At 42.5% G+C, this 21,272-nt stretch overlaps 1 protein-coding gene across 9 annotated transcripts in view; it reads left to right on the top strand.

Moving 5' to 3' along the window:
- CDK12 (cyclin-dependent kinase 12) overlaps positions 1-21,272 on the top strand; it is a 77,814-nt gene that overhangs the window by 41,234 nt on the left and 15,308 nt on the right. For 3 of the 9 annotated variants that reach the window (XR_001361226.1, XR_001361227.1, XM_014536162.1), the window contains exons 14-15: positions 3,481-3,830; positions 16,405-16,513. Coding sequence is in view for 4 of the 9 variants with exons in the window: in XM_014536162.1 (XP_014391648.1) it covers positions 3,481-3,830; positions 16,405-16,513 (459 nt within the window). In the remaining 5 variants the exon portion in view is untranslated. Of the gene's footprint in view, positions 1-3,480; positions 5,097-16,404; positions 16,514-16,988; positions 17,129-21,272 lie in introns of those variants that run through there. The other 6 variants (XR_001361228.1, XR_001361225.1, XM_014536163.1 and 3 more) reach the window with 6 other exon arrangements.

Below are 21,272 nucleotides of genomic sequence, written 5' to 3'. Positions count from 1 at the left end.
CATGACCACAGCATGCACTTTATTAGAAGGAAAAGAAGTTCTGATCAATTCTGATTCAGTCTGTTTGCAAAATCTTTATTTATCTAAAAGTGTTTTCAACTCCTTGGAAATTTTTGCTGTCCATGAAGAGCCCATGAATTGGGGAATGAGAAGAGGTACAAGGGTTGAAGAGATTCACTAACCTTCAACTTCAGGGTCCTGCATTCACATTTCATATGGGATGGTGCAGAAAGTATATGCCTTATTTCCACTGGTATAGAGTCAAATATAGAAGCTACTTTTCATATGTAAAGCTTTTTAAAACTGGAAGATAACATAAATAAAATTAGCCCTTATATTTTACAGATAGGGAAACTGCAATCCAACAAATTTAAATTAGCCTGCTTATTTAAAAAAAAGAAAAGAAAAAAAAAAGCCTGTTGATGGTCCCACTGCTGGAACCATATTATTGGCAGAGCCAGAATTTAGAACTTGTGTACCCTTTTAATGTGTTTCTTAATTCACTTTGCTATTCTGTCATCTGATTTCAGTTGACTCCAGGACATGAAATAACAAAGAAAGCTAAACTAGAATTAAAGGAGGCCTCTTTGTATCATCTCTCATACCCCCACAAAAAAAGAAAAAAAAAGAAAAAGAAAAAATAGCTATAATCAAAATACCTGAAAGAAATGGTTCAAATTAAATAGCATAATGATTGAAAGAAATTCACTCAATAATTGAGCCAACAAGCTATCAGCTAACTGATGAAATTGAACCAAAATTAAGGCCTAGCCTATGGTAAAAAATTGTTGGATTTACTTTTCAGAGGAGAATAAAAATGCCACTCCTAATTATTAGTCACCCCTGGATTAACCAGCTGGTGTCTCCTGTGTCTCTCCTGTTGTTCCTCCCCTGCTGCCTCTTGCGGCCATTTTACTGTTCATTAGTTCTTCCACCAGAGGGCAGACTAAATAAGCTGCAGAAGGTGAAAATCTATCACTTTGGCTACTGTTTAGCGTCTCTATACTTGTTGGGAAAGGGTTATGGTTGAAAACTGATGAGTCAAATAAAGTTTTAAAGTTATTTGTACCTTTCATTAACACCTCCTTCCATTAGTACAGACTGTTAAAGATTGGCAATATTGTTAACACTAAATTTTACAACAGTATGATATTTTAAATGTGATCTTTATTTTTAATTCCTTTAAGAAGTTTTATTAGTCCTGGCTGGGTGGCTTAGTTGGTTGGAGTGTCATCCTGTACACCAAAAAGTCGTGGGTTCGATTCCTGGTCAGGGCACGCGCCTAGGTTACAGGTTCATATGGGAGGCAACCAATTGAAATTTCTTTTCTCTCTCTCTCTCTCTCTCTCTCTCTCTCTCTCTCTCTCTCTCTTCTTCTCTCTCTTAAGTCAATGAAAGCGTGTCCTCAGGTGAGGATTAAAAACAAAATTTTATTAACCTTACTTTAATAGTTTTTTACAATCAATCTGCTTTTGCTACTTTGAAATAGTTTTCATCCTCATACATGTAAAAAATTTGAGCTCAAAATATGACTTTATATTATTGAAACAACGAGGCTAATTACATAAAAGACAAACTTCAAATGTGAATAGTTGTATATCTGGAAAAGTTTAAGTTTAGTTTTGCTCACTTTTGCAGTTGGGTATCTTTAAAGTCATTTTCTCTCAGCATTAAAAATAAACACATACACACACACACACACAAAACCCACCACCAACAACCTGGTGTCTGTTTTATGTATTGTCCAAAAAATACTTTAAAAACTAATCAGTACTGTGATGTTTTTATGTAGTGAGATATGTAGCATTGGCAGCAAAAATCTCTGAAGTCTGTAGATGTTTGTATGTAGTTCAGTTAGCTCTCCTTTTTTAGGATGTCTACTTTTCAGGTTGTGAATTTTCCATAGCTAATTTTTTTGTCCTTAAATTCATTTTTCCTACCACCTAGTCAACCAGCCAGTGTGTCAACAAGTTACTTGAGCAGGTACTGTATATAGGGTGACCAGCTTGTCTCTGTGCAATCCTGATTTTAAAAGTGAAAGCTGGCAATTTGGGAACCCTCTCAGTCCTCGGTAAATTGGGACTGTTGGTCGCCCTTATTTGTATGTTACATAGAGCATCTGACCTCATCCTTCCACTGCATAACTTCACAATTTTGTAGTGTTTTCATCTGCATGCTCATATTTACTTTTTTATCTTTGCAAAATATAATTGTGGTAAATATGCTACCAAAATATCTAATTATAACTAAAAACTACTTTTTCCTTGTCTGAGGAATGACTTTATATTACTAGCTCAGATAATAAGAATTGACTATATGTATATTTCAAAATATACGAAACGGAAAATCAATCATTTGGAAGATATCCCAAAACATTACGCCTTTTTTTCAGCAGTGTAACTTCCAACTCTCTAAATGTACTGTTTTGACTGTACTTGGTTTTTTTATGTTCTCAAACTCATGCCATTTTGTATCTCTACCCTGCTGTCTTGGCTGGAGTTCATTTTCAGACAGTGATTGGCATTCTTGGGCAAATTTAGCCAGCAATGGGGGAAAAAGTCTGGGGAGTTTAGGAAGACAAAGATCTTTGGAAAGACAGAGTATAATATTAGTTTAATACATTTCTAAATACTCAGTTCTTGTCACTGTCTCCAAGATAAACAGATGTTTATCAACAGCCCATTCTGCATGACATTGCTATAGTAATTTTTCTTAGAGCATGGAAAAAATGCAGGAGGTTGGGAAACAAAAAAGAAAGTTATAGATTACTTTAGTCTTTATAATTACTATAACATAGGAAGCTGAATGACAGTATGGTGGTTAATATTCCATTCTTCAAAATGTGGTTATGGGGAGAGGGACTGAAGTTTGGAGAATCAAGTGTATATTTATACATGATGATAATGAAAGGTTTTTTACTTTATTTCATCTCTCTTGTATGTTCCTTAAGTTCTATTTCAGGTGTTAACATTATTATTAAGCATTCTGTAAAATGTGTTAGCTAAGTCCATGCAAGGTCTCCATTGTACAGCAAATATTATGTCTTAGAAATGTGACCACAGCATGTATATTGTTCCCTCTCATCTTCCTTCTTTCTACTTTATTTTCATTAATGTTTTGATTCAACAGCAAAAAGGGGCAGGAAGGCTGCCAACAGCCTACATTATTAGAACAGTTCCTTAAAGAAGGAAATGGAGGAAATCTCAGACAAAAATCAGAAAAATATTTGAAACATATGATCTTTTTACAACAGCTGTTAGATCCAGAATGCAACTGTTTTGCTTTTAATCACTTGATTTTATTTATAAATTGAAATTTCCTGATCCCAAGATTTTATTCTTTATATATATTTGGTTACTTGTATTGATATATGTTTATGTTGGGTAGTATTTGTGTGTGTGTGAGTGTGTGTATGTATGTATGTGTTTATAATCACATGTGATTTTTAAGATGGTGTTAAAAGAAGTAACCCTTCCACAGCATGTCCTCCTCACATTCTTCCACCAGAGAAGAGGCCCCCTGAGCCCCCCGGACCTCCACCGCCGCCACCTCCACCCCCTCTGGTTGAAGGCGATCTTTCCAGCGTCCCCCAGGAGTTGAACCCAGCCGTGACAGCCGCCTTGCTGCAACTTTTATCCCAGCCTGAAGCAGAGCCTCCTGGCCACCTGCCACATGAGCACCAGGCCTTGAGACCAATGGAATACTCTACCCGACCCCATCCCAACAGGACTTACGGAAACACTGATGGGCCTGAAACAGGGTTCAGTGCCACTGACACTGATGAACGCAACTCTGGTCCAGCCTTGACAGAATCCTTGGCCCAGACCCTGGTGAAGAACAGGACCTTCTCAGGCTCTGTGAGCCACCTTGGGGAGTCCAGCAGTTACCAGGGTACAGGGTCAGTGCAGTTTCCAGGGGACCAGGACCTCCGTTTTGCCAGGGTCCCCTTAGCATTACACTCAGTGGTCGGGCAACCATTCCTGAAGGCCGAGGGAAGCAGCAACTCTGTGGCACATGCAGAGACCAAATTGCAAAACTTTGGGGAGCTGGGGCCAGGAACCAGTGGAGCCAGCAGCTCAGGAGCAGGCCTTAACTGGGGGGGCCCAGCTCAGTCTTCTGCTTATGGAAAACTCTATCGGGGGCCTACAAGAGTCCCGCCAAGAGGGGGAAGAGGGAGAGGAGTTCCTTACTAACCCAGAGACTTGAGTGTCCGAAAGAGTCCTTCCCTGTCCATCCTCCATCCAGTCCTCTGAACCTTTAATGAAATCATTTGCCAGAGCGAGGTAATCTTCTGCATTTGGCTATTTCAAAGCTAATTCATTGTATTCCTTGCTCACTTGCTACTAAGCACGAGACATAAAATAATGATGTTGGCAGCATTTCCCCCTGGATGGGTTGGTTATAGTCAGAACATTTACTTCAGCTCTACCTAGTAAATGTAAGTAGAGAATTTGGAGAGGGTCATTAAATGGAAAAGTAAATGCTTTATTAGTTCATTGCCCGCACATCTTGAGCAGAAGAAAAAGAGAACAGTTTCAGTTTTTGAAATGGCCCAGGAAGAGGCTCTTTAGGTTTTTAAAGTTTGAGGATTATTTTTTTATGTTTTGTTCTTTTGAATTTAGTTTTTTGGATTTTTTGTTTTGTTTTGTTTTTTAAAGAAAGAATAGTGTTCACAAAATTTGAGCTGCTCTTAGGCTTTTGCTGTTCGGGGCAAAGAGTGACTGACTGATTTAAATAAATGTTTCCTTCCTCTCCACCACCTCACATTTTGCTTTCAAGTAAACTCTTCTTTTTCCCCCATTGAGCATCTTTAACATTCCTTTTTTCCAAATAAATTACTCATCCTTAAGGTTTGCTCTGTTTTGGCAAAAGACATGACCCCTCTTCCTGTATAAGAAGCAGGTTGTAGAAAGTGGCATTCTTGGGCAAGTAGGTAGACTTTATCCCATCTTTTTCCTTTTTTACCCCATCTTCATAGAGGTTTTCTTTGTCTCTTTTTGAGGCATTTGTTTGGAAAAAAATTAATCGTTGAGATGCCCAAGAACCTGGGATAATTCTTTACCTTTTTTGAAATAAAGGAAAGGAAATTCAAACTCCTTTTTTCTCTGTAACTCTTCAATTCTAAAATGTTATTCGTTTTTTTAAAACCATGTTCTGATGGTGAAGTTGATTTATAAATGCAGACAGCCTAGGCCATTGCTGCTGAGTTGGGACTAGAGATGATGCCTTCAGACCTAGAGGACTAGAAAGAGCAGTTAGCATACTGTTTACACATATATTTTTATGTAAAAGAAAACAAACCCCAAACCTTTGAAACAGAGCATTTTAATATTGTCAAAGAGAAAATAAACATCCTGAAAATACATGGGAATGTAATTAGTTTAGGGTAGATATTTTTCTGAAGATATTTCAATACCTAAGACCTTTTAAAAAATACTTTTGAAAGAGCAGAACATAAGAAAGAACAGTATTGACATATACACATCTCTGCATGTATATCCTGCCAATTCTTTTAGGGATTTTCCTCTGGAGAGATAGGGTTTTGGTAAAAGGGATTAAATTATGATTTCATGGCAAGTATTTTTCCTTATTATAAAGAGGAAATGGAAAAGGGAAAGGCTTTCAGGGTGGGATAATGGGAGGCTTCTCATTCTGGCTTTTGTTTCTATGTGAGTACCAGCATATAATGTGTTTTAAGAACATACACATTTATATAAATTATCTGCACAGACTTAGACATTTGTGAAAAGTAGGTTAGCTCCTTTTTTTACAAAGAAAAGGCAAATGTGCTTCAGCATCTTGAAGAATAGTTTTCAGAACTCAAGTGAAGTTTTATGTTTCAATGCCAAGTTCTTATATTAAAAAATTAAAGACTACTTGTAAGAGAAAGATGCACTAATAAAAAACTTTAGAGAAATGAAAGAAGAACCCTCTTCAGATACTTACATGAAGATTATTTTTCCCTGTCACCGAAATAGGTAGATTCCTGGTGTGTGTATTTCTTTATTCTTTGGGTTTTGGTCTGGCCTTGCCCTCAGGGCCAAACATTGATGAGAAAGAACCTATTAGCCATTTTGGCTTTGATGGCTTTTTATACCAATATGTCCAATTAGATTTGCTAGGTTCACTGACATGGTATTGGTATGTTGCATTAAAGTTCATCTAAACTTTTTTTTTTCTTCAAGATTTTGTATTGATGTTTAGAGAGGAAGGGAGAGGGAGAAAGAGAAACATCAATTGGCTGCCTCTTTCACGACCCCCAACTGGGGATCGAGTCCACAACCTGGGCATGTGCCCTAACTGGGAATCGAAGGGGCAACCTTTTGGTGCACAGGACATTGCCCAACCAACTGAGCCACACCGGCCATGGAATCTGAATCTTTTGTCTGTTGACTTCTTAGTCCTCAAACATGGACCTTTGTATTTTAGAATATTTGAATTTGAGGCATTGAGCCACACTTTCCCAGTTTTGATGAAAGAACTCAGAAGTACATATTCAGTGGAAAAAAAAATTGGTTTCCCATCAAATATGAATAAAATTTTCTATACATTTTAATTATATTTTGATTATCAGCAGTCATCAATAATACTTCTTTCTTCCCCTTATCACCCCTTATTTTTAATTATGCCAAATATCCTAAATGATATGCTTATGTCTCCATCATTCCCTGCTACTAGGGAAGGGGGTGAGTGTATGTGTGTGTGTATGTGTATGATCCCATCTCAACCCCAGACCCCCATTTTGGGAGTCTAACCTTTGGGAAAAAAAAAAAGTTTGGTAATTTTGACTATTTTTAAAAGCAGAGGAAAAAAGGAACTCACTTAAATATCCTGGAATCTGTGGAGGAAGAAAAGGTATTTGTTAATTTTTCAGCTGTGTTATCTATAAACATAATGGAAGTAAAGGTTTGGCAGAATTTCAACTTGACTATTAGAAAACTATAAATTTAAATAATTATATTCAAAAGTGGTTTTAAGTATTGTACCATGGGAGGTATTAAGTCCATTAAATACATTATTTTGAACAGATGAGAAATCTGATTCTGTTCATGAATGAGGCAAAACTGGTTTGACCGTAGTTATTTTTGTGGTTTTGAAAACAAATTTGCTTGATCCAGTTTCCTTAGTTTTTTCAACTTTCTATAGGAATGATAAGGATTTGAAAATGACATCAGATCTATATGTTTAAAAGCAAGGCAGTTAGCACAAATTTGTAAGTAGGACTTCTGTTAGCTTATGCCATAGACATCATCCAACCACTTGTGTGTGTGTGTGTGTGTGTATATATATATATATATATGTATATACGTGTGTGTGTATATATATATACATATATATATAATATGCATATATAGTTACAGTACTAAAATGGTTACTAGCAGGTTTTGAGAGAGAGTGCTATATCAGAAAAGTGTCAGTTGCCACCTCATTCTCCCTGATTTAGGTTCCTGACACTGTATTCCTTTCTCTCCTGTTTTTGCCCCCCATCGGGTATACCTTGTCTGTGTACAGATATTTTGTAATATATTAATTTTTTTCTTTGAGTTTATAAAAATGGAAAGTGGAGATTGGAAAATTAAATATTTCCTGTTACTATATCACTTGCTCCATTGCATTTACTTCTTAATCTGTTACCTCTGAGCAAACCCAATTAGGTATGAAAGGCATTTTTCCCCCTCCACTTTATCTTAGGGGTTCTTTGTCGCAGAATCACTGCAGATTCATAAACTACCAAAATAAAAGTCCTCACGGTTTAAAGAGGTGTTTCAAAACCCAAGACTAGGAACAAGAAAATTTTAAAAGTTGGGGAAAACTGTAAGATGTCATTTTTTAAAAAGTAGAAAACAGTTACGCAAATAATGGCAGTCCTGGGCTATCAAAAAAGTTGAGCTTCATGTACCCTGACTCCTCCTGAAGGGAGAGGTAAGTGGGTTTGAGCTCAACTGTCATCCAGGGAAGTTGGTAAGAGGGTGTTTCGATTGAAGAATAGTCTCTTAAACCAGGATCACCACCACCACCTCTGACCAGTCCTATGTTACCATGAGTAAGGTCAGCATGGGAATTAGTCTTCTAGCACTGTTGAGATTTCTGGATACATTGCCAATCCAGAAAGTTATTTGTAAGGCTAAAATTCCTGTCGTCTCCAAAATCTTTACTGAGGAGATAATTGCTAGGAGATAATTGCTCTCCCTGAATTTATAAAATTCAGGAGATAATTGCTCTCCCTTCTCTTTCATGGTTTAGGACACAGAACTAATTTTTTTCTTGTAGTATGTGTAGCATTCCTGCTAGTTGTGGTACAAGTAGGCAGAGAGCAGATAAAACCCATCAAGAGACAGAAAGGAAGAGGGGAGATATAGGTATCAGGAAATTATGAATGGGGTTAGCAATTATACAAAATTACGGGGTACACCAGAAATTAGGAAGAAATTGAATTTTCAAAAACTGGTGGTAATGAGGGTTGTCAGCTTGCTTTTGAATCCCCAAAGTCTAAGTATGTTCCCTTACCTGTGTGCTGTCCCATGTTTATCCAGAAGGAGAATGGAGAGCTCAAGGTTGTTCCAATTCCTGGAATCCTGTGTTCCTGGTTACGCTCCAAAGAAAAAGAATTCTTTTTTCAGTCTTTATATGTTTCAAATTCATGACTAGGAGTGTGAACTTCAATTTAGAATATACTCTAATAGAGTATATTGTTTCCACTCATAGCAATGGCTACCTTTTCAATTTTGGGCCTAAAGGCTGAGGACCTACTAGTAACTGGACTTTTTTTATTCCTATCACATCCAAGGCTGTTTCTAACTAGAAACCATACAGTTCAGTACCTAAATTTGTTCGGCACTATCTTTTCCCAGACAGGCATCCTTAATTGTATGGTAAGGTTAATGCCTTAAGGAAGTTAATATTTTTGGTGCTGAACTGGGATTTCCATTGTTATTTAAGATTGTCCCATAGGTTGACTGTTTTGGGATATTGAGTTACTTCTCTATTCACAACTTAGTCACCTGAAGTGTGTGGAGTGGAAGTAGAGAGTTCCTCAAGAAAATACTTAACCATTCCAAGGCAGAGATGGAACTGCTACGTCTCTGGTTGTCCTGAGGGGCAAGGTGAACATTCCTGGAACATTTGGATTAATTTTACTGTCCAGGTGTAGCATTTCTCACAGCCTTAGGAATACTTTCACGTTAGTTTACTCCAAGCCAGGGTTGAGACTTTGGGGGAAGTATGACACCTGAAGGAATTACTAGTGATACTCTACTACTCACCATATGCAGCTGTCTCTCCATCTCTACTTCTTCTGATTTACTATTTTTCTCTCTTTTCCCTACTCACTACCCAACTCACATGTGTCAGGCCTTACCAGAGGTATTGATTGCTTAACTTGTCAGAGTACTTAGAGTGATGGCCACTTCACAGTTTTGAAGGATAAGGAGAGTCAATTCAGAAGACAAATGTCTCTTCCAGATCCTCAACTTTTGGGGTGAAAAATGAGGGAGAACGCAAAATAACCATGCTTTTTTATTGTTAGTTGTGAAAGGAGCTTTTAACTTATGTTGTGTGGGGTACAAGAAGTTTTTTGTTTTTTACTAGTCTAGGAAAGAGGGAATCTCAACCTTCACTTATCCTCTCCCATCATAGCCTGAGACTTGCTTTTACTGATGACATTTCTACGCTCAGTTGCAGATGGTGTCTGTGGGAAGTAAGGCTTGGTGAGAAGAGGGCCCTGCTATCCATGAGAAAGCAGATGAGGGCTGCCTTGATGCCCTGATGATAATCACTGTGGTGGCAAAATGCTTTGGCCACTGGATTGTCTCATTATATCTCTATTTAAAAAATTAGTAGTACAAGGTTGAGAGAAAGAGGCTGATGAAAAGTTAGTCTTGAATACTCTCTAGATGATTAGTTAGTGAAGTTTTCTGAATATACAGTCCTCAGCTATAGCATACTTCTCTGGAATAAGAGGGTATAGTCATGAAGTAAATTAACTTAGACATAGGTTCCCTAGGACCTAGAATAGATGGGTTTTTGGATGTTTTGTTCTGTCATGGCTGTAAACTGGAGATAATGTTGATAGTCCTAAAGGAATAAAGGCCATTTTATCCAAACCAAACCATCCCTGAGGAGGAAGCATAGAGAGACCTTAAAAAGGCTACCACATAAGAGTCATAGCTAAGTGAAGAAGGAAGCCTGGGTCTTGGAGGAGGGTGTCTTCTTCCTTACTTTAAGGCAGAGGCCCCCAATCTTTTGGACCTCACAGACCACCAGTGGTCCACAGACCAGCGGTTGGCGACCGCTGCTTTAAGGAGCCTATCAGCTGGGCTGTCTCAAGAGGATCCTTCTCCCTCCTGTGTCTCAGAACTACAACACTGTGAAATGAGGGTGCCCTTGGTGAGGATCAGCTTGTAGGCAGACAACCACCCCAAGTTTAATGCAATTTTGAATGCTTTTGGCCCTGGGGGAAAGAGCCTGAATTCAAAGACAGAAAGCTTAGGAGCCTGATCCCTTTTATAAATTCAGGAACTTCTGAGTTTGGCCTTGTACCAGTGTTTGCAATTTCTGTTTAGGGACCAAAGGTTTCATATAAGGAGAAACAATATGAGGAGATGGAGAGAAGGAGAGAACTAGACCAATCTCCTGGCTGAGCTGTAGAAAGAGACTTAGGGTATAATTGCTTATAAAGAAAAATAGGGATATAGGTGGGAGGAAAAATTGTGGTTGGGCTAGTGAAAGTTTGAGGATAATGCCTTAAAGGTTCACAGTTTCAGGGAGGCCTCATTAAAGCATCACTGTGAGCAACAGTTTTACCTTTATGGGTGGAGGTTGGGCCTAGAACCCTTGGTCTGGGAGATGTTATGAAGACATTTTCATTAGGGAAGCTAGATTATATTAAACAAATAACTTATATAGGGACATTTTGCTTAGCACTGCTATCTACATAGTTCAAGAGAGAAATTCAGGAATAAGGAAGGAATGATATGGATGCATCACATTAAAAAGTTGTTAGTATTTTTGGAGTTTTAAAACTGCAAGTGTTTTTTGTTTGTAGTTTTAGGTCAACCTGGATACTAGTATTATTTCTCTCCCCTTCATTTTAGATCCAAGTGAAGGCAGTACATAGCAAACTAACCAGAATGTTAGAGCTAAAGGACATTAGTTTGTTTAATTCACTGCCATCTTTAGCCAGAGGGTGAAAAAACAGGCCCAGAAAGAAGAACCCTAAGGTGTTGGAAGGCCAACAGGAACTAACATTGTCAGGAAACTACTATGTGTCAGGTACTGTGCTAAGAGCTTTGCTTTTATTACCTTGATTCTTAAGCACCTGAAGCTAAGGAATGGAAAGATTAAATGGCAGATTAATCTTATTAACCGGAACATAGGTAGGAGATACACAGGAATGGCAGATCACTTCTTCCTATCTCACCCCACAAGGCTAAACTAGAGGAAGTGAAGAATCAGGTTTGAGAGTGAGGTTAATTTAAGGAATTATTCACTGAATAGTTGAGACTCTTGAATAACTTCTCTATTCCTAGAGACCGTCCCAAAAATGTAACGGTCAGAAGTAGACTAGAGGCAGGACTAGAAGATTACTATTGGCTCTTGGATTTGCATTCTAAAAAATTAGGTCATGACCTGAGAATATAGGATTAATCTTAGAAATAGGAAACAAAATGGTGCTTCTCATCCTAAGTAAAGGGGACTTCAAAGAAAGTAATGTTTATGTACTGTGAATCAAGGAGATAACCAAACTTTTCTGGTGGCTATGCTTTTTTGTTTGTTTTGCAATACACTTGGAAGTCATGAAACAATTTGTAATTCTGGAAAGACTCAGTGCCAAGTTCAGTATTGGTAGGGGAAGATGACAGCCTGAAAATTGACGTTGAGAATAAGATTGTATTCCTTGTAGTTGTTTGATATATACCCCAAGAGTTATACCAGGGGGGCTGTTTCAGTGAGGAGCAGTAATTCATTAGCTGAGTCATGTCTGGAGTACAGGGCAACTTCTGGGGGGAAACTAGGGGAGGGCCCCATCATTAGAAACTTTCGGGTCTAGGATAAGTCTCATAGCTGGGAAGTAGGGAATTGGTATTTATTAAGTCAGGTTATAAAATAAGTTAGTAACAGGGGAGCCAAAGTAAAGGAATAATCAGAAAATTTTTGAGTTAACCAGAGAAGATTCTTTGAAGGTAATGAAGATAGGGAACATGGAACAGAAGAGAGGAAGGTGATTAGAGAGGGGAAATTTATGGAAGAAGGTTTATGTGTGTTTTGTGCAGAGGGCTGTGAATGGACTAGTCAGAGTGGCACAGGAAGGAATATTAGGGAATGAAGTCAGAGGAACAATCTTGTTGGCTGAATGAAGAATTTAAATTTGATGTGGTTAGCAGTAACAGCAGAGCATGGTAAGATGAATATGATGTTGAAGACTTTTGCAGCTGTATCGGGTGAAGGAAGCAGGAAAGCTTGCCTAGGATATCATTTTTCTGGGTCAGATGTGAAGCCCTGAGGGCCTGCACTAGAGTAAGACTGGAATGAGAAGAAAGGAAGTGAGTCCATAGCAATGAGCAAGGCTTGATAATTTGGATGTGAGGGGAGGGATAAAAGCCTGAAGATGATGACCCCAGGACATATTTATGCTCTTGATGGTGATGAGAGCTTGGAAAGTGGTAGCTGCTCTGTTATTAAGAAGCAGGAAATGTTTACTAACCTCTTGATGGGAGTCTGGGAGGGGCACCCCCCACCCCTGGAAAATAGGTGTGCATGTGATGTGTGCCCAGAGGTTCACCCTCACTCTGCCCTTTTCAGATTGGAAATCAGGTAGAAGAGAGTTGCTGGGATGTGTCCTAGACTTGAAGAGTGCTATCCTACTCCGCATCTGGGAAAGAAAATACAGTTGTTTTTTCCAGTTTCTTTCCCTTTCATGCTTTGGAAATGGGATATGATAGCTATGGCAGCATGTGCCTGTGGATGCACAGTTCTCTGGCTTGATTCTTGGAAGGCCTTTTTCTGTCCCTCCCTGGGGGTCATTTGTATCTCTGGTTCCTGCTCCCAGAGCCATAAAGTGGGAGCCCCCATTTATTAATTGGGTTGGGACTGGGGAGGGGGGCGGCGGGGGACTCTTTAGTGCGGCAGGCGGGGGTCTTCCCGAATGAGCCCATTAGCCAGCCCCAATGGCAGCTGAAATGGGGCTGCAGCCAAGTCCTCTTCGTTTCAAAAACCCTCCATCGCCTGCAGCAGATCAGAACAAGGCCTGCGGGAGCCCTTAGCTTCTGATTGCAGCTGTGAGGAAGGACAAAACAATTTATAGGAAGCCAAGTAGCTCCTGTCTCACTCTCTTCCTTTCTGACTTTGGGGAGGGGGAAGAGTGGATTGTGGTGTTTCCTCCCACCATAGCTTCTTACAAGGCATATGTGGCCTAGAGTAGGAGAAGACAGGAGTGTGTGTGCGTTGATTGGACATTTATGTCGATGCTCTGAATGTGTTTACACATGTCCACACGCGGTTGTATTGGATAAGCAGCCACTACTTATAGGGGCTCTCTAGGGCAAAGCCAAATGTGTGCTCAGACTCTTAAATAGTTTAGGGTGTGTGTTGTGAGGGGGCATGCTTATTATACTCTTTCCTGCCCATTACCTGCCTTGCCTCCTATCTGCTTTATCAAGATTCGTGGTTAGAGTTAGATCACCATCTTAATATATTTTCTTCGTAATAGAAGGAGTGTGGCTTAAAGGAAGGCCTCCCAACTCACTTGTTTGTCCGTTAGTTAAGCCAGCATGAGAAAGACAGGAATCTGCAGGGGAGCTTCTTACTGCATTGGCCCAGAGCCGTGGTCGGCAAACCGCGGCTCGCGAGCCACACTCGGCTCTTTGGCCCCTTGACTGTGGCTCTTCCACAAAATACCATGTGCGGGCACACACGTACAGTGCGATTGAAACTTCGTGGCCCATGCGCAGAAGTCGGTATTTTATTGAAGAGTCACAGTCAAGGGGCCAAAGAGCCTCATGTGGCTCGCGAGCCGCGGTTTGCCGACCACTGGAGAGAGAAGGTGCTAAGGGCAGGAATGTCTCACTTCCTGATGGAAAGACACTAGTGTCCTCTCCCTTATAGAATTATAAATGGCCAGAGCTAGAAAGGGACCCTAGAGGTCACCTCTCAGTTTACAGAGCAGGAAACAGTTCCTAGAGAGGGAAGTGCCTTGCCCACAGTTTCATAGTGAGGTAGTTAGTGGCATCCAGCCAAGACTGGAATTCAAGAGGCCAGAATGTTAACCAGAATTTTAGTCTGAGTATAGAGCCCCCAACTTTAAGATCACCAATTCCTGAGAGCCATGAGCTTCCTTAGGAAAGGAAGGTAGGGCTGTGAGATTTTGAGAGGGGAGAGACAGATTGAGGGGAAAAGGTAAATAGGAAAAAAATTGGTAGAAACACTGAGAAAAGGCTTTATATATGTTCACCTCAAAGACTAACTTTTCAATGACCTCCATATTATACAAGTGTAATTTTTATGTAGAGTCAAGGGTTCTGATTCATTGGAAAGCACGTGACAGTCGTGGCTAAAGATCTAATGCTGTCAGAGTTACTCCAAAGTTCAAGGAGCACTTTGCCACCATCTCTGGGGGTGGGATGGTCAGAAGACCCTCAGAGGCAATGTGAGGAATTTACCCTACATCTCAGTTCAGGCTTCTTTGTATTATACAATGCAGCTGTATTAAAAAGCAAGCTCAGAAGGAAGGAAGGAGCAAAACACATCTCACCTGCTGGAAAACTAAGGAGAGTCACTGAATGAGAAGGAGGGATTATAGAACTGCAAGTAAAATGGGATATTCTCTGAAGATTAAAGGGAAATTGGGGGTGGGGAACTCTACTGCCCCCCACCCCCTACTTTTTGGGTAGTTTTGACTTGTTGGTTTTCTCCTTCGATGGGGCAGAAGGAAGGTGGAGTGGTGCTCCACAGTGACCTAAGCCCTTAGCAGTGTACCCAATAGGCTGACCGGCACAGCAGGTTCTTTTTTTTTTTTTTAATATATTTTATTGATTTTTTACAGAGAGGAAGGGAGAGGGATAGAGAGTTAGAAACATCGACCAGCTGCCTCTTGCACACCTCCTACTGGGGATGTGCCCGCAACCAAGGTACATGCCCTTGGCCGGAATCGAATCTGGGACCCTTCAGTCTGCAGGCTGACGCTCTATCCACTGAGCCAAACCGGTTAGGGATCTGGGATCTAAGGTCAAGCAGGTTCTGAAGTCATCTTACTCTGGTGCTGAGACTCCCTTCCCCTCTTTGGACCTCCCCGTGATGTAGCTACAAGTAGCTTCCGATGCTTATGCATATGAGCCTGGGAGCCACTGATGATCAGAGAGGGGAATGCTGAAGAGTCCCTAAGCTGGAAGCAGAATCCTGGAGGGAGAAAGGCACCACTCAGCTGCTTAGAGATAGAGTTACGGATTCAGGTCAGAGGGGCAGCAGGTCTGCAACATTGTCTGCTGATGACAAAGAAATAGATCCTAGTACAAAGTCTTTATGTTTTCTCTATCTCACCCTAACTGACAGCATAGGAGGAATATGGAGTTGGTCCCCATGCAAATTGACCTTTAGCTAGGGCAGTGATTTTCAACTGGTGCGCTGCAAGAATGTTTCAAACATGCAATGCCTGACTGTTTAATCAGGGACACTGACCTCTTTGCTCTTAGATTGTAAACTTAAAAAAAAAAAATGACAACAGCCAACTCAACAATAGCCGTTTGGTGTGAATGAATCAAAATTATATCTTTTTGGGGGGGGGGTCAGATTGGCAAAATATATATTTTTTGGTATGCGCAGAATTTTAGTAATTAGTTTATGTGTGCCAGGAGATGAAAAGGCATAAAAAATCGCTGACCTAGGGAATGTATGATGGACCTACGTGCTCAAATTCCATCATGTCTGCTGTCCTGCAAACATCTTTTCTGTCTCACAGGACCTTTTCTTTTTGCCTCCGGGCCCTTCTTGAAGAAGCTGTTTTGGACAAAAAGAGCCTTGAGTTCAAGCTGATGATCTGATCTAAAACTAAATGGCCTCCTCCCGTCACCTTGCATTAACTTTGCTTTCACTTTGAACCTTCATTGCCCTTTATAATTCTGAGTTTCACGGCTTCTATTTCTATTGAATTCTTAACTTACCTCTTAAATATAGGAACCATGGTTTTTATTTTATCAGACTGGGCACTAGTTCCCTGGAGGTAGGACTCTTAGAACTGTTAAAACTCTGGGAGCATACTTACGGTTCATGAATCCTTCTGGGCTTCATGTTTAGGTTGGAGGGAATTAGGATAATGGTGACTGTCGCCATCACTGTTACCTACTAAGGCCATGCTCCTGGGTAAAAGTCCCTTGTCTCATGTCTAATATAACCTGTCATTTTCTTTTACAGGTGGCCGTAGCAGCAGGAGGGATGGCCCCTGAGGAATTTGGCGAAGTCCATCAGTCACCTGATATCTGGAGCCCTGGCAAATTCAGTGTCTTTCACAGACTCAAGCCAGGTAGGGATCTGGGATCTAAGGTCAATCAGAGGCCACAGGCCTGCTTTTGTAAGGGACACACACACACACACACACACACACACACACACACACACTTCCTTATTCCCAAAGATCTCTGGAGGTCTTTCCTTAGCTTTTTGTTTGACCCTATTATGGTATCCTACCTTCTGATTAACAATTTCTCCCTCCTGGCTAGAGTAGGTAACCCCCTTTATTAGCATCAGCAGTCATTTCATTCCCATTCTTTCCTTTTGGCCAGCTGTGCTAATGGATATTTCTCTATGGTGGGATGCTGATGTCGGTTACTCTCAGCCTCTCCTCTGTAACACCTGCTCCTCTCACCCACCACCTCATGTACACATAGCTCTGCCTTCTCTTTCCCAATAAGCTGTGTTCTCTCCCTTTATTCTAAGTCAGGATAAGACAGAGCTGTCCATTCTTACTGCATCTCATCAGCTTCTCCACCTCCTTCCAGGTTAGATGGGAGATCACCTATCCAAACACTGTGCTAGACACTAGAAAGAGAGGCCTACAGGCTGCTTCTCTCCATCCTCAAGGCCCAGAACTGGGCAGATCACCAGCCTCCAGTACTCACCTCCACCTTCCTGCTGCCAGGTAGGTGTGCTCCTCTCCCTGCCCACCAACCCCAAACAGGATCATGTTTCTCTCTGGGAGTATTTCTCTCTATTGTTAAATATCTTCAACGAGAGGAAGCCCCTAGTGACTCAGTTCTCTGCTTTGGTGACTTCTTGCCCTAATCTTTAGTGAGAACTTCCTGTTAAGTCTCCATCCCCTTTCTGTAGTTCAGAACCATTTTTCCCATTTAGTGGGTATGGGAAGAAGTGACCAGTAAACATAGTATTTGACACTGGAAGGGAAAGATCTACTGACAGGCAGCTTTTCTCTTGGGGTTAGAAGTCTGAAGCCCCAGATGTGTATTCTGCCCAGTGGCCTGGCATTCTTAGAGAGTATCTGGGTCTTTTGAGGAAAGGTGTTTTATCTGGTGTCCATTCCAGAGGGCAAGGATCTCAGACTCTGAAGAGTCTGTCCCTATTCATCCCCACACCTCCCCAGGAAGTGGAGAATGGATTGCTGTAGGGCAGAACCCACCACTAGGTGATACTCTGTCTTGAGCTCAGGTGGCAGCTCTTGTCTGGTGCCTGTAGAGAGTTGACAGGTGCCAGAGCCTCTCCTGCCATTGGAGGTAATGTCAGCTTACCCTTTTGACCTTAGGCCTCCTCTCTCAGCAGTGCCTCTTTCACACTTGCAATCCAGACAACACAGGCAGCGGGCTTAAACAAGTGCCAGCTCTGGGTAAGGTGCTCCCTCCCCTTGAGTTGGAGTTAGGATGGGGTGGATGGAGGACTAGGGCAGGTGTTAGAAAGCAGGAAATGCTCCCCGGAAGTGGTCAAGCAGTAAATATGCGTGGGATACCTTGATGGCACAGAGAGCACTAACATTTATAACACTGTCCACCTATCTGTCTTCCTGGCTGATGCCCCAAAGCTGTTTGGGCCACTTGGGCAGCTGCAGTCTTGGTTTCTGCCACACGAGGGTGCTGCTGACCAATTAAATCTCCTGCCCCTTAGCAGATAGGATTTGGGCAACTGGGGGTACCCTTTCCCCAAGATAGAGGTCAGAACGACCCCAAGAGGGCCTGAGAATAGAACCTAAGAAGCCAAAAAATTCTAAGTACCACTTGTTCTTCCTTAAAAATGGCCTGAGACCTTGAACACTTTGCCCTGGTGACCTGATTCTCAGTATGTTCCCAGCTGAACTTGGGAAGCCCCCCCTAGCTGTAGGCACTGAACAACTTGCATAGGTGCTTCTCTCCCTCAGGGTGTAGCATCCTCCAGCTGTCCACTCCACTGTCTCCCTGCTTCTAAGACAGTCACTTTTTAGCCCAGAGCATGGGGCTACCTGTGCTTTTCAGAGAAAAAAAAATCTTACAGTTGTTTTAAGAGAAGTAGCTTTGTTAGTGAGAGAGTGTTGGAGAGAGGACCTAGAAGACAGAGTGTGGGAAAGTTCAGCCTTCTGTGCCCCCAGCACAAACCTGCAGAGCTCAAGATGGTCTGATAGTTATTTGCAGCCTGAGTGGGTGGAGGATACCCCAGGACACCCCAGGGCTCTGGGCCAAAAAAGGTGTCAGAAAGCAGGATGGGGAGGGAGGCTGCTTTGGCCCATGAGCCTCATACTGACCTCACACCATGTAATGGCTCTGCTAGGGAATTCAAGTGGCCATGGAGCCCTTATGGGGATGAGGCACCACACAATTGCTCCTCAGTCTCCATGAGCCCTTCCAGGCTGAACAGGCTAAGGGAGATGACAGAGGTTCTGCTCCTCCCTCCTACCCCCTGCCCAAGGGCCCCTCCCCAGGAGGACAGCTTGATTAAACAGTCGGTGCTGCTGGAATTACTGCACAGCTGGCGCTCCCCCCAGCACCCCGAGCAGAGCAGCAGCGCAGATTAAAATCTCCAATTAGCGTTAAAGTGAAGTGAGGAGGTACTGAGGCTGCCAAGGAGGCCAGGCGGGGGCCCTGAGTCGGCAAACCACCCCCATTCCTGCCTGGGTTCTGAGTGCCACCCTTAGTCATCCCTTCTTTCCTAGCTCCTCTCCCAACAGCTCTTGGTGCCCGGTAGCTTGGCATTGCCTGGGGCCAGAGGACTTTACCAGGAGTGGGGAAGGGGTACATGCTGACAAAATGCTGGGGACATAGTAAGTGTGGAAGAGAATGAGAGTTATCAATGCTCATCAAGGGAGATAGCCTACTCACAGCCTGCCAGGTCGCCAGGTCAAGGTGCCTTCACAATACTGCTGTTTCTTTTTGCCTAGAGAAAGGGCAAAAGGAACAAGTCTTTTCAGACCCTCTTACCTATAAGGTGCTGGGGATGTAGTGCCAACACCGTTGTTCATCCTTGTATATTTTATCCTATCTGACCCATTTGCTCCCACCCAAATTATGGCTCCTCCCCCCCTTCCTCCCTCCATTCTTTTCTCAGTTTTCCTGTGGGCAGGGGTAGGCACAGCCTGGCTTGGGAACATTGCCATGCCCTGCCACCTGGGTCCCAGCCGCCTCTTCTTTATTTTCTTTGCAATGTCGGGAAGAGCAGTGATATGCCAAGAATGGAGGCCTCAGACTCTCCCAACCCCTGAACATCCCCCCCCCCCCCCCCCCCCCCCCCCCCCCCCCCCCCCCCCCCCCCCCCCCCCCCCCCCCCACCACCACCTAAGGGCCCTCTACCATTTACACTTCTGCCCTTCACCCACGAAGCCCAGAAGGAGGGCAGCACAGCTAGCCATGCCCTTTGACTTCCTCTGCCCCTTTAAGGGAAATGGAAGTGGGTACCCAGCTGACTGAACCTACTCACACCTCCAGAAATTAGACACCAGGGCACAGTGCCACCCTCCCAGGCTGGCACATGCTACCCTGGCAGAGGTTCAAATAGTAACCCCCCCACTGCCATACCCCCACCCCTATGTCTTCCTTTTCTCTCTCCCTCGTTCTTCCTCTCTCTCTTTCCCTTTTTTTTTCTCAGCTCAAAGCACAGCTGAGCCTTAAGGGGGGCGGGGGGACCAAGCTGGGGCAAGGGGGGTGGAGAGCTCCAATAGCACGTTTTCACCTGCCATTTAATTGGATGTATTTTTAATTAATGGGACCTCAGGGACCAACATGAGACAATCTGATCTCTGAATAGGGACAGGGGAGGGATCGGGTAAGGGAGGAGGATTGGGCCACTGGGTGCGGTTACCGGGAACCCAGGCCCATCAATCACTGGCCACTTTGCGTTCTGGCATGGAGAATAGTGAGGTGGAGGAAGAGGGGAGGCACTGAGGAGAGGTGCCAGGATTTACCCCCAACTGCCAGGAGCTTCAAAAAGGATGGAACTGTACCGGTTGACTCAGGCCTGGGGCCCAAAATTGCAGCCAGAATATTAGGTAAGGCTGTTTTCTTGCTCCCAGGATTTTGTCCAGTTGGGCTTGTCCCAATGAGTGTTATAACGTGAAGTGAAAGGAAGGTGGGGACAGAGCTTTGAAGAGAGAGGACAAGAGCTAGGGACATAGAACCAGAAACTGTGGTGAGAGAGAGGATAAGGGCAGGGTTCAGAGATATTTCTGTACGTTTAGACATGAAATAAGTGCCATGGAAATTACATGCAAAACAGCATGCAAATGAGGACTGTGCCTTTGGGGTATGAATCATAGAACCTTACTGTTGCAAGGAAGAGAACTTGGAGCTCATCTTGCTGAACTCTTCATTTTATAGTTGTGGAAACAGAGAGCCAGAGATGGGAAATAGCTGAATCCTGTCCTGGTGTTGTTTTGTGTTCCTGGATTTGGAGAGTTCCTGGGAGCACAGGGAAAGGTACATAGGTAGGGTGTGGGGTGGAAAGTCAAGGGAAGAGTGTCGGCAGGATATTACTCTCTACTGCTTGGAGTCTCTTGTCTCTGGCCCCTGAGTCTTGGAAGCAACTCAGGGGAGTAAGGCAGGTGCACTACTCGGGGACATTTCCCTTAAACAGCCTATTCCAAAGATTATTTTATGTATCCCCTTGCTTCCAGGCAGACAGATCCCACTCCACCCCCACTTCCATGGGATTTTACCATATTTTATAAGGTCCACAGAGAAGGAAATGCACCAACTACCTCAGTTTCTTGACCTAGAAATAAATCCCTCAATGATGACTAAATATTGAGCTTTTTTTGAGATTTTTATCACAAGTTTCCCTGCTGCAATATAAGCTGCTAGAGAAAATTAAGC

The sequence above is a fragment of the Myotis brandtii genome, unplaced genomic scaffold, assembly GCF_000412655.1.
Source record: "Myotis brandtii unplaced genomic scaffold, ASM41265v1 scaffold157, whole genome shotgun sequence".
Lineage (NCBI taxonomy): Eukaryota > Metazoa > Chordata > Mammalia > Chiroptera > Vespertilionidae > Myotis > Myotis brandtii.
This window is presented reverse-complemented; position numbering and strand designations above follow the sequence as displayed.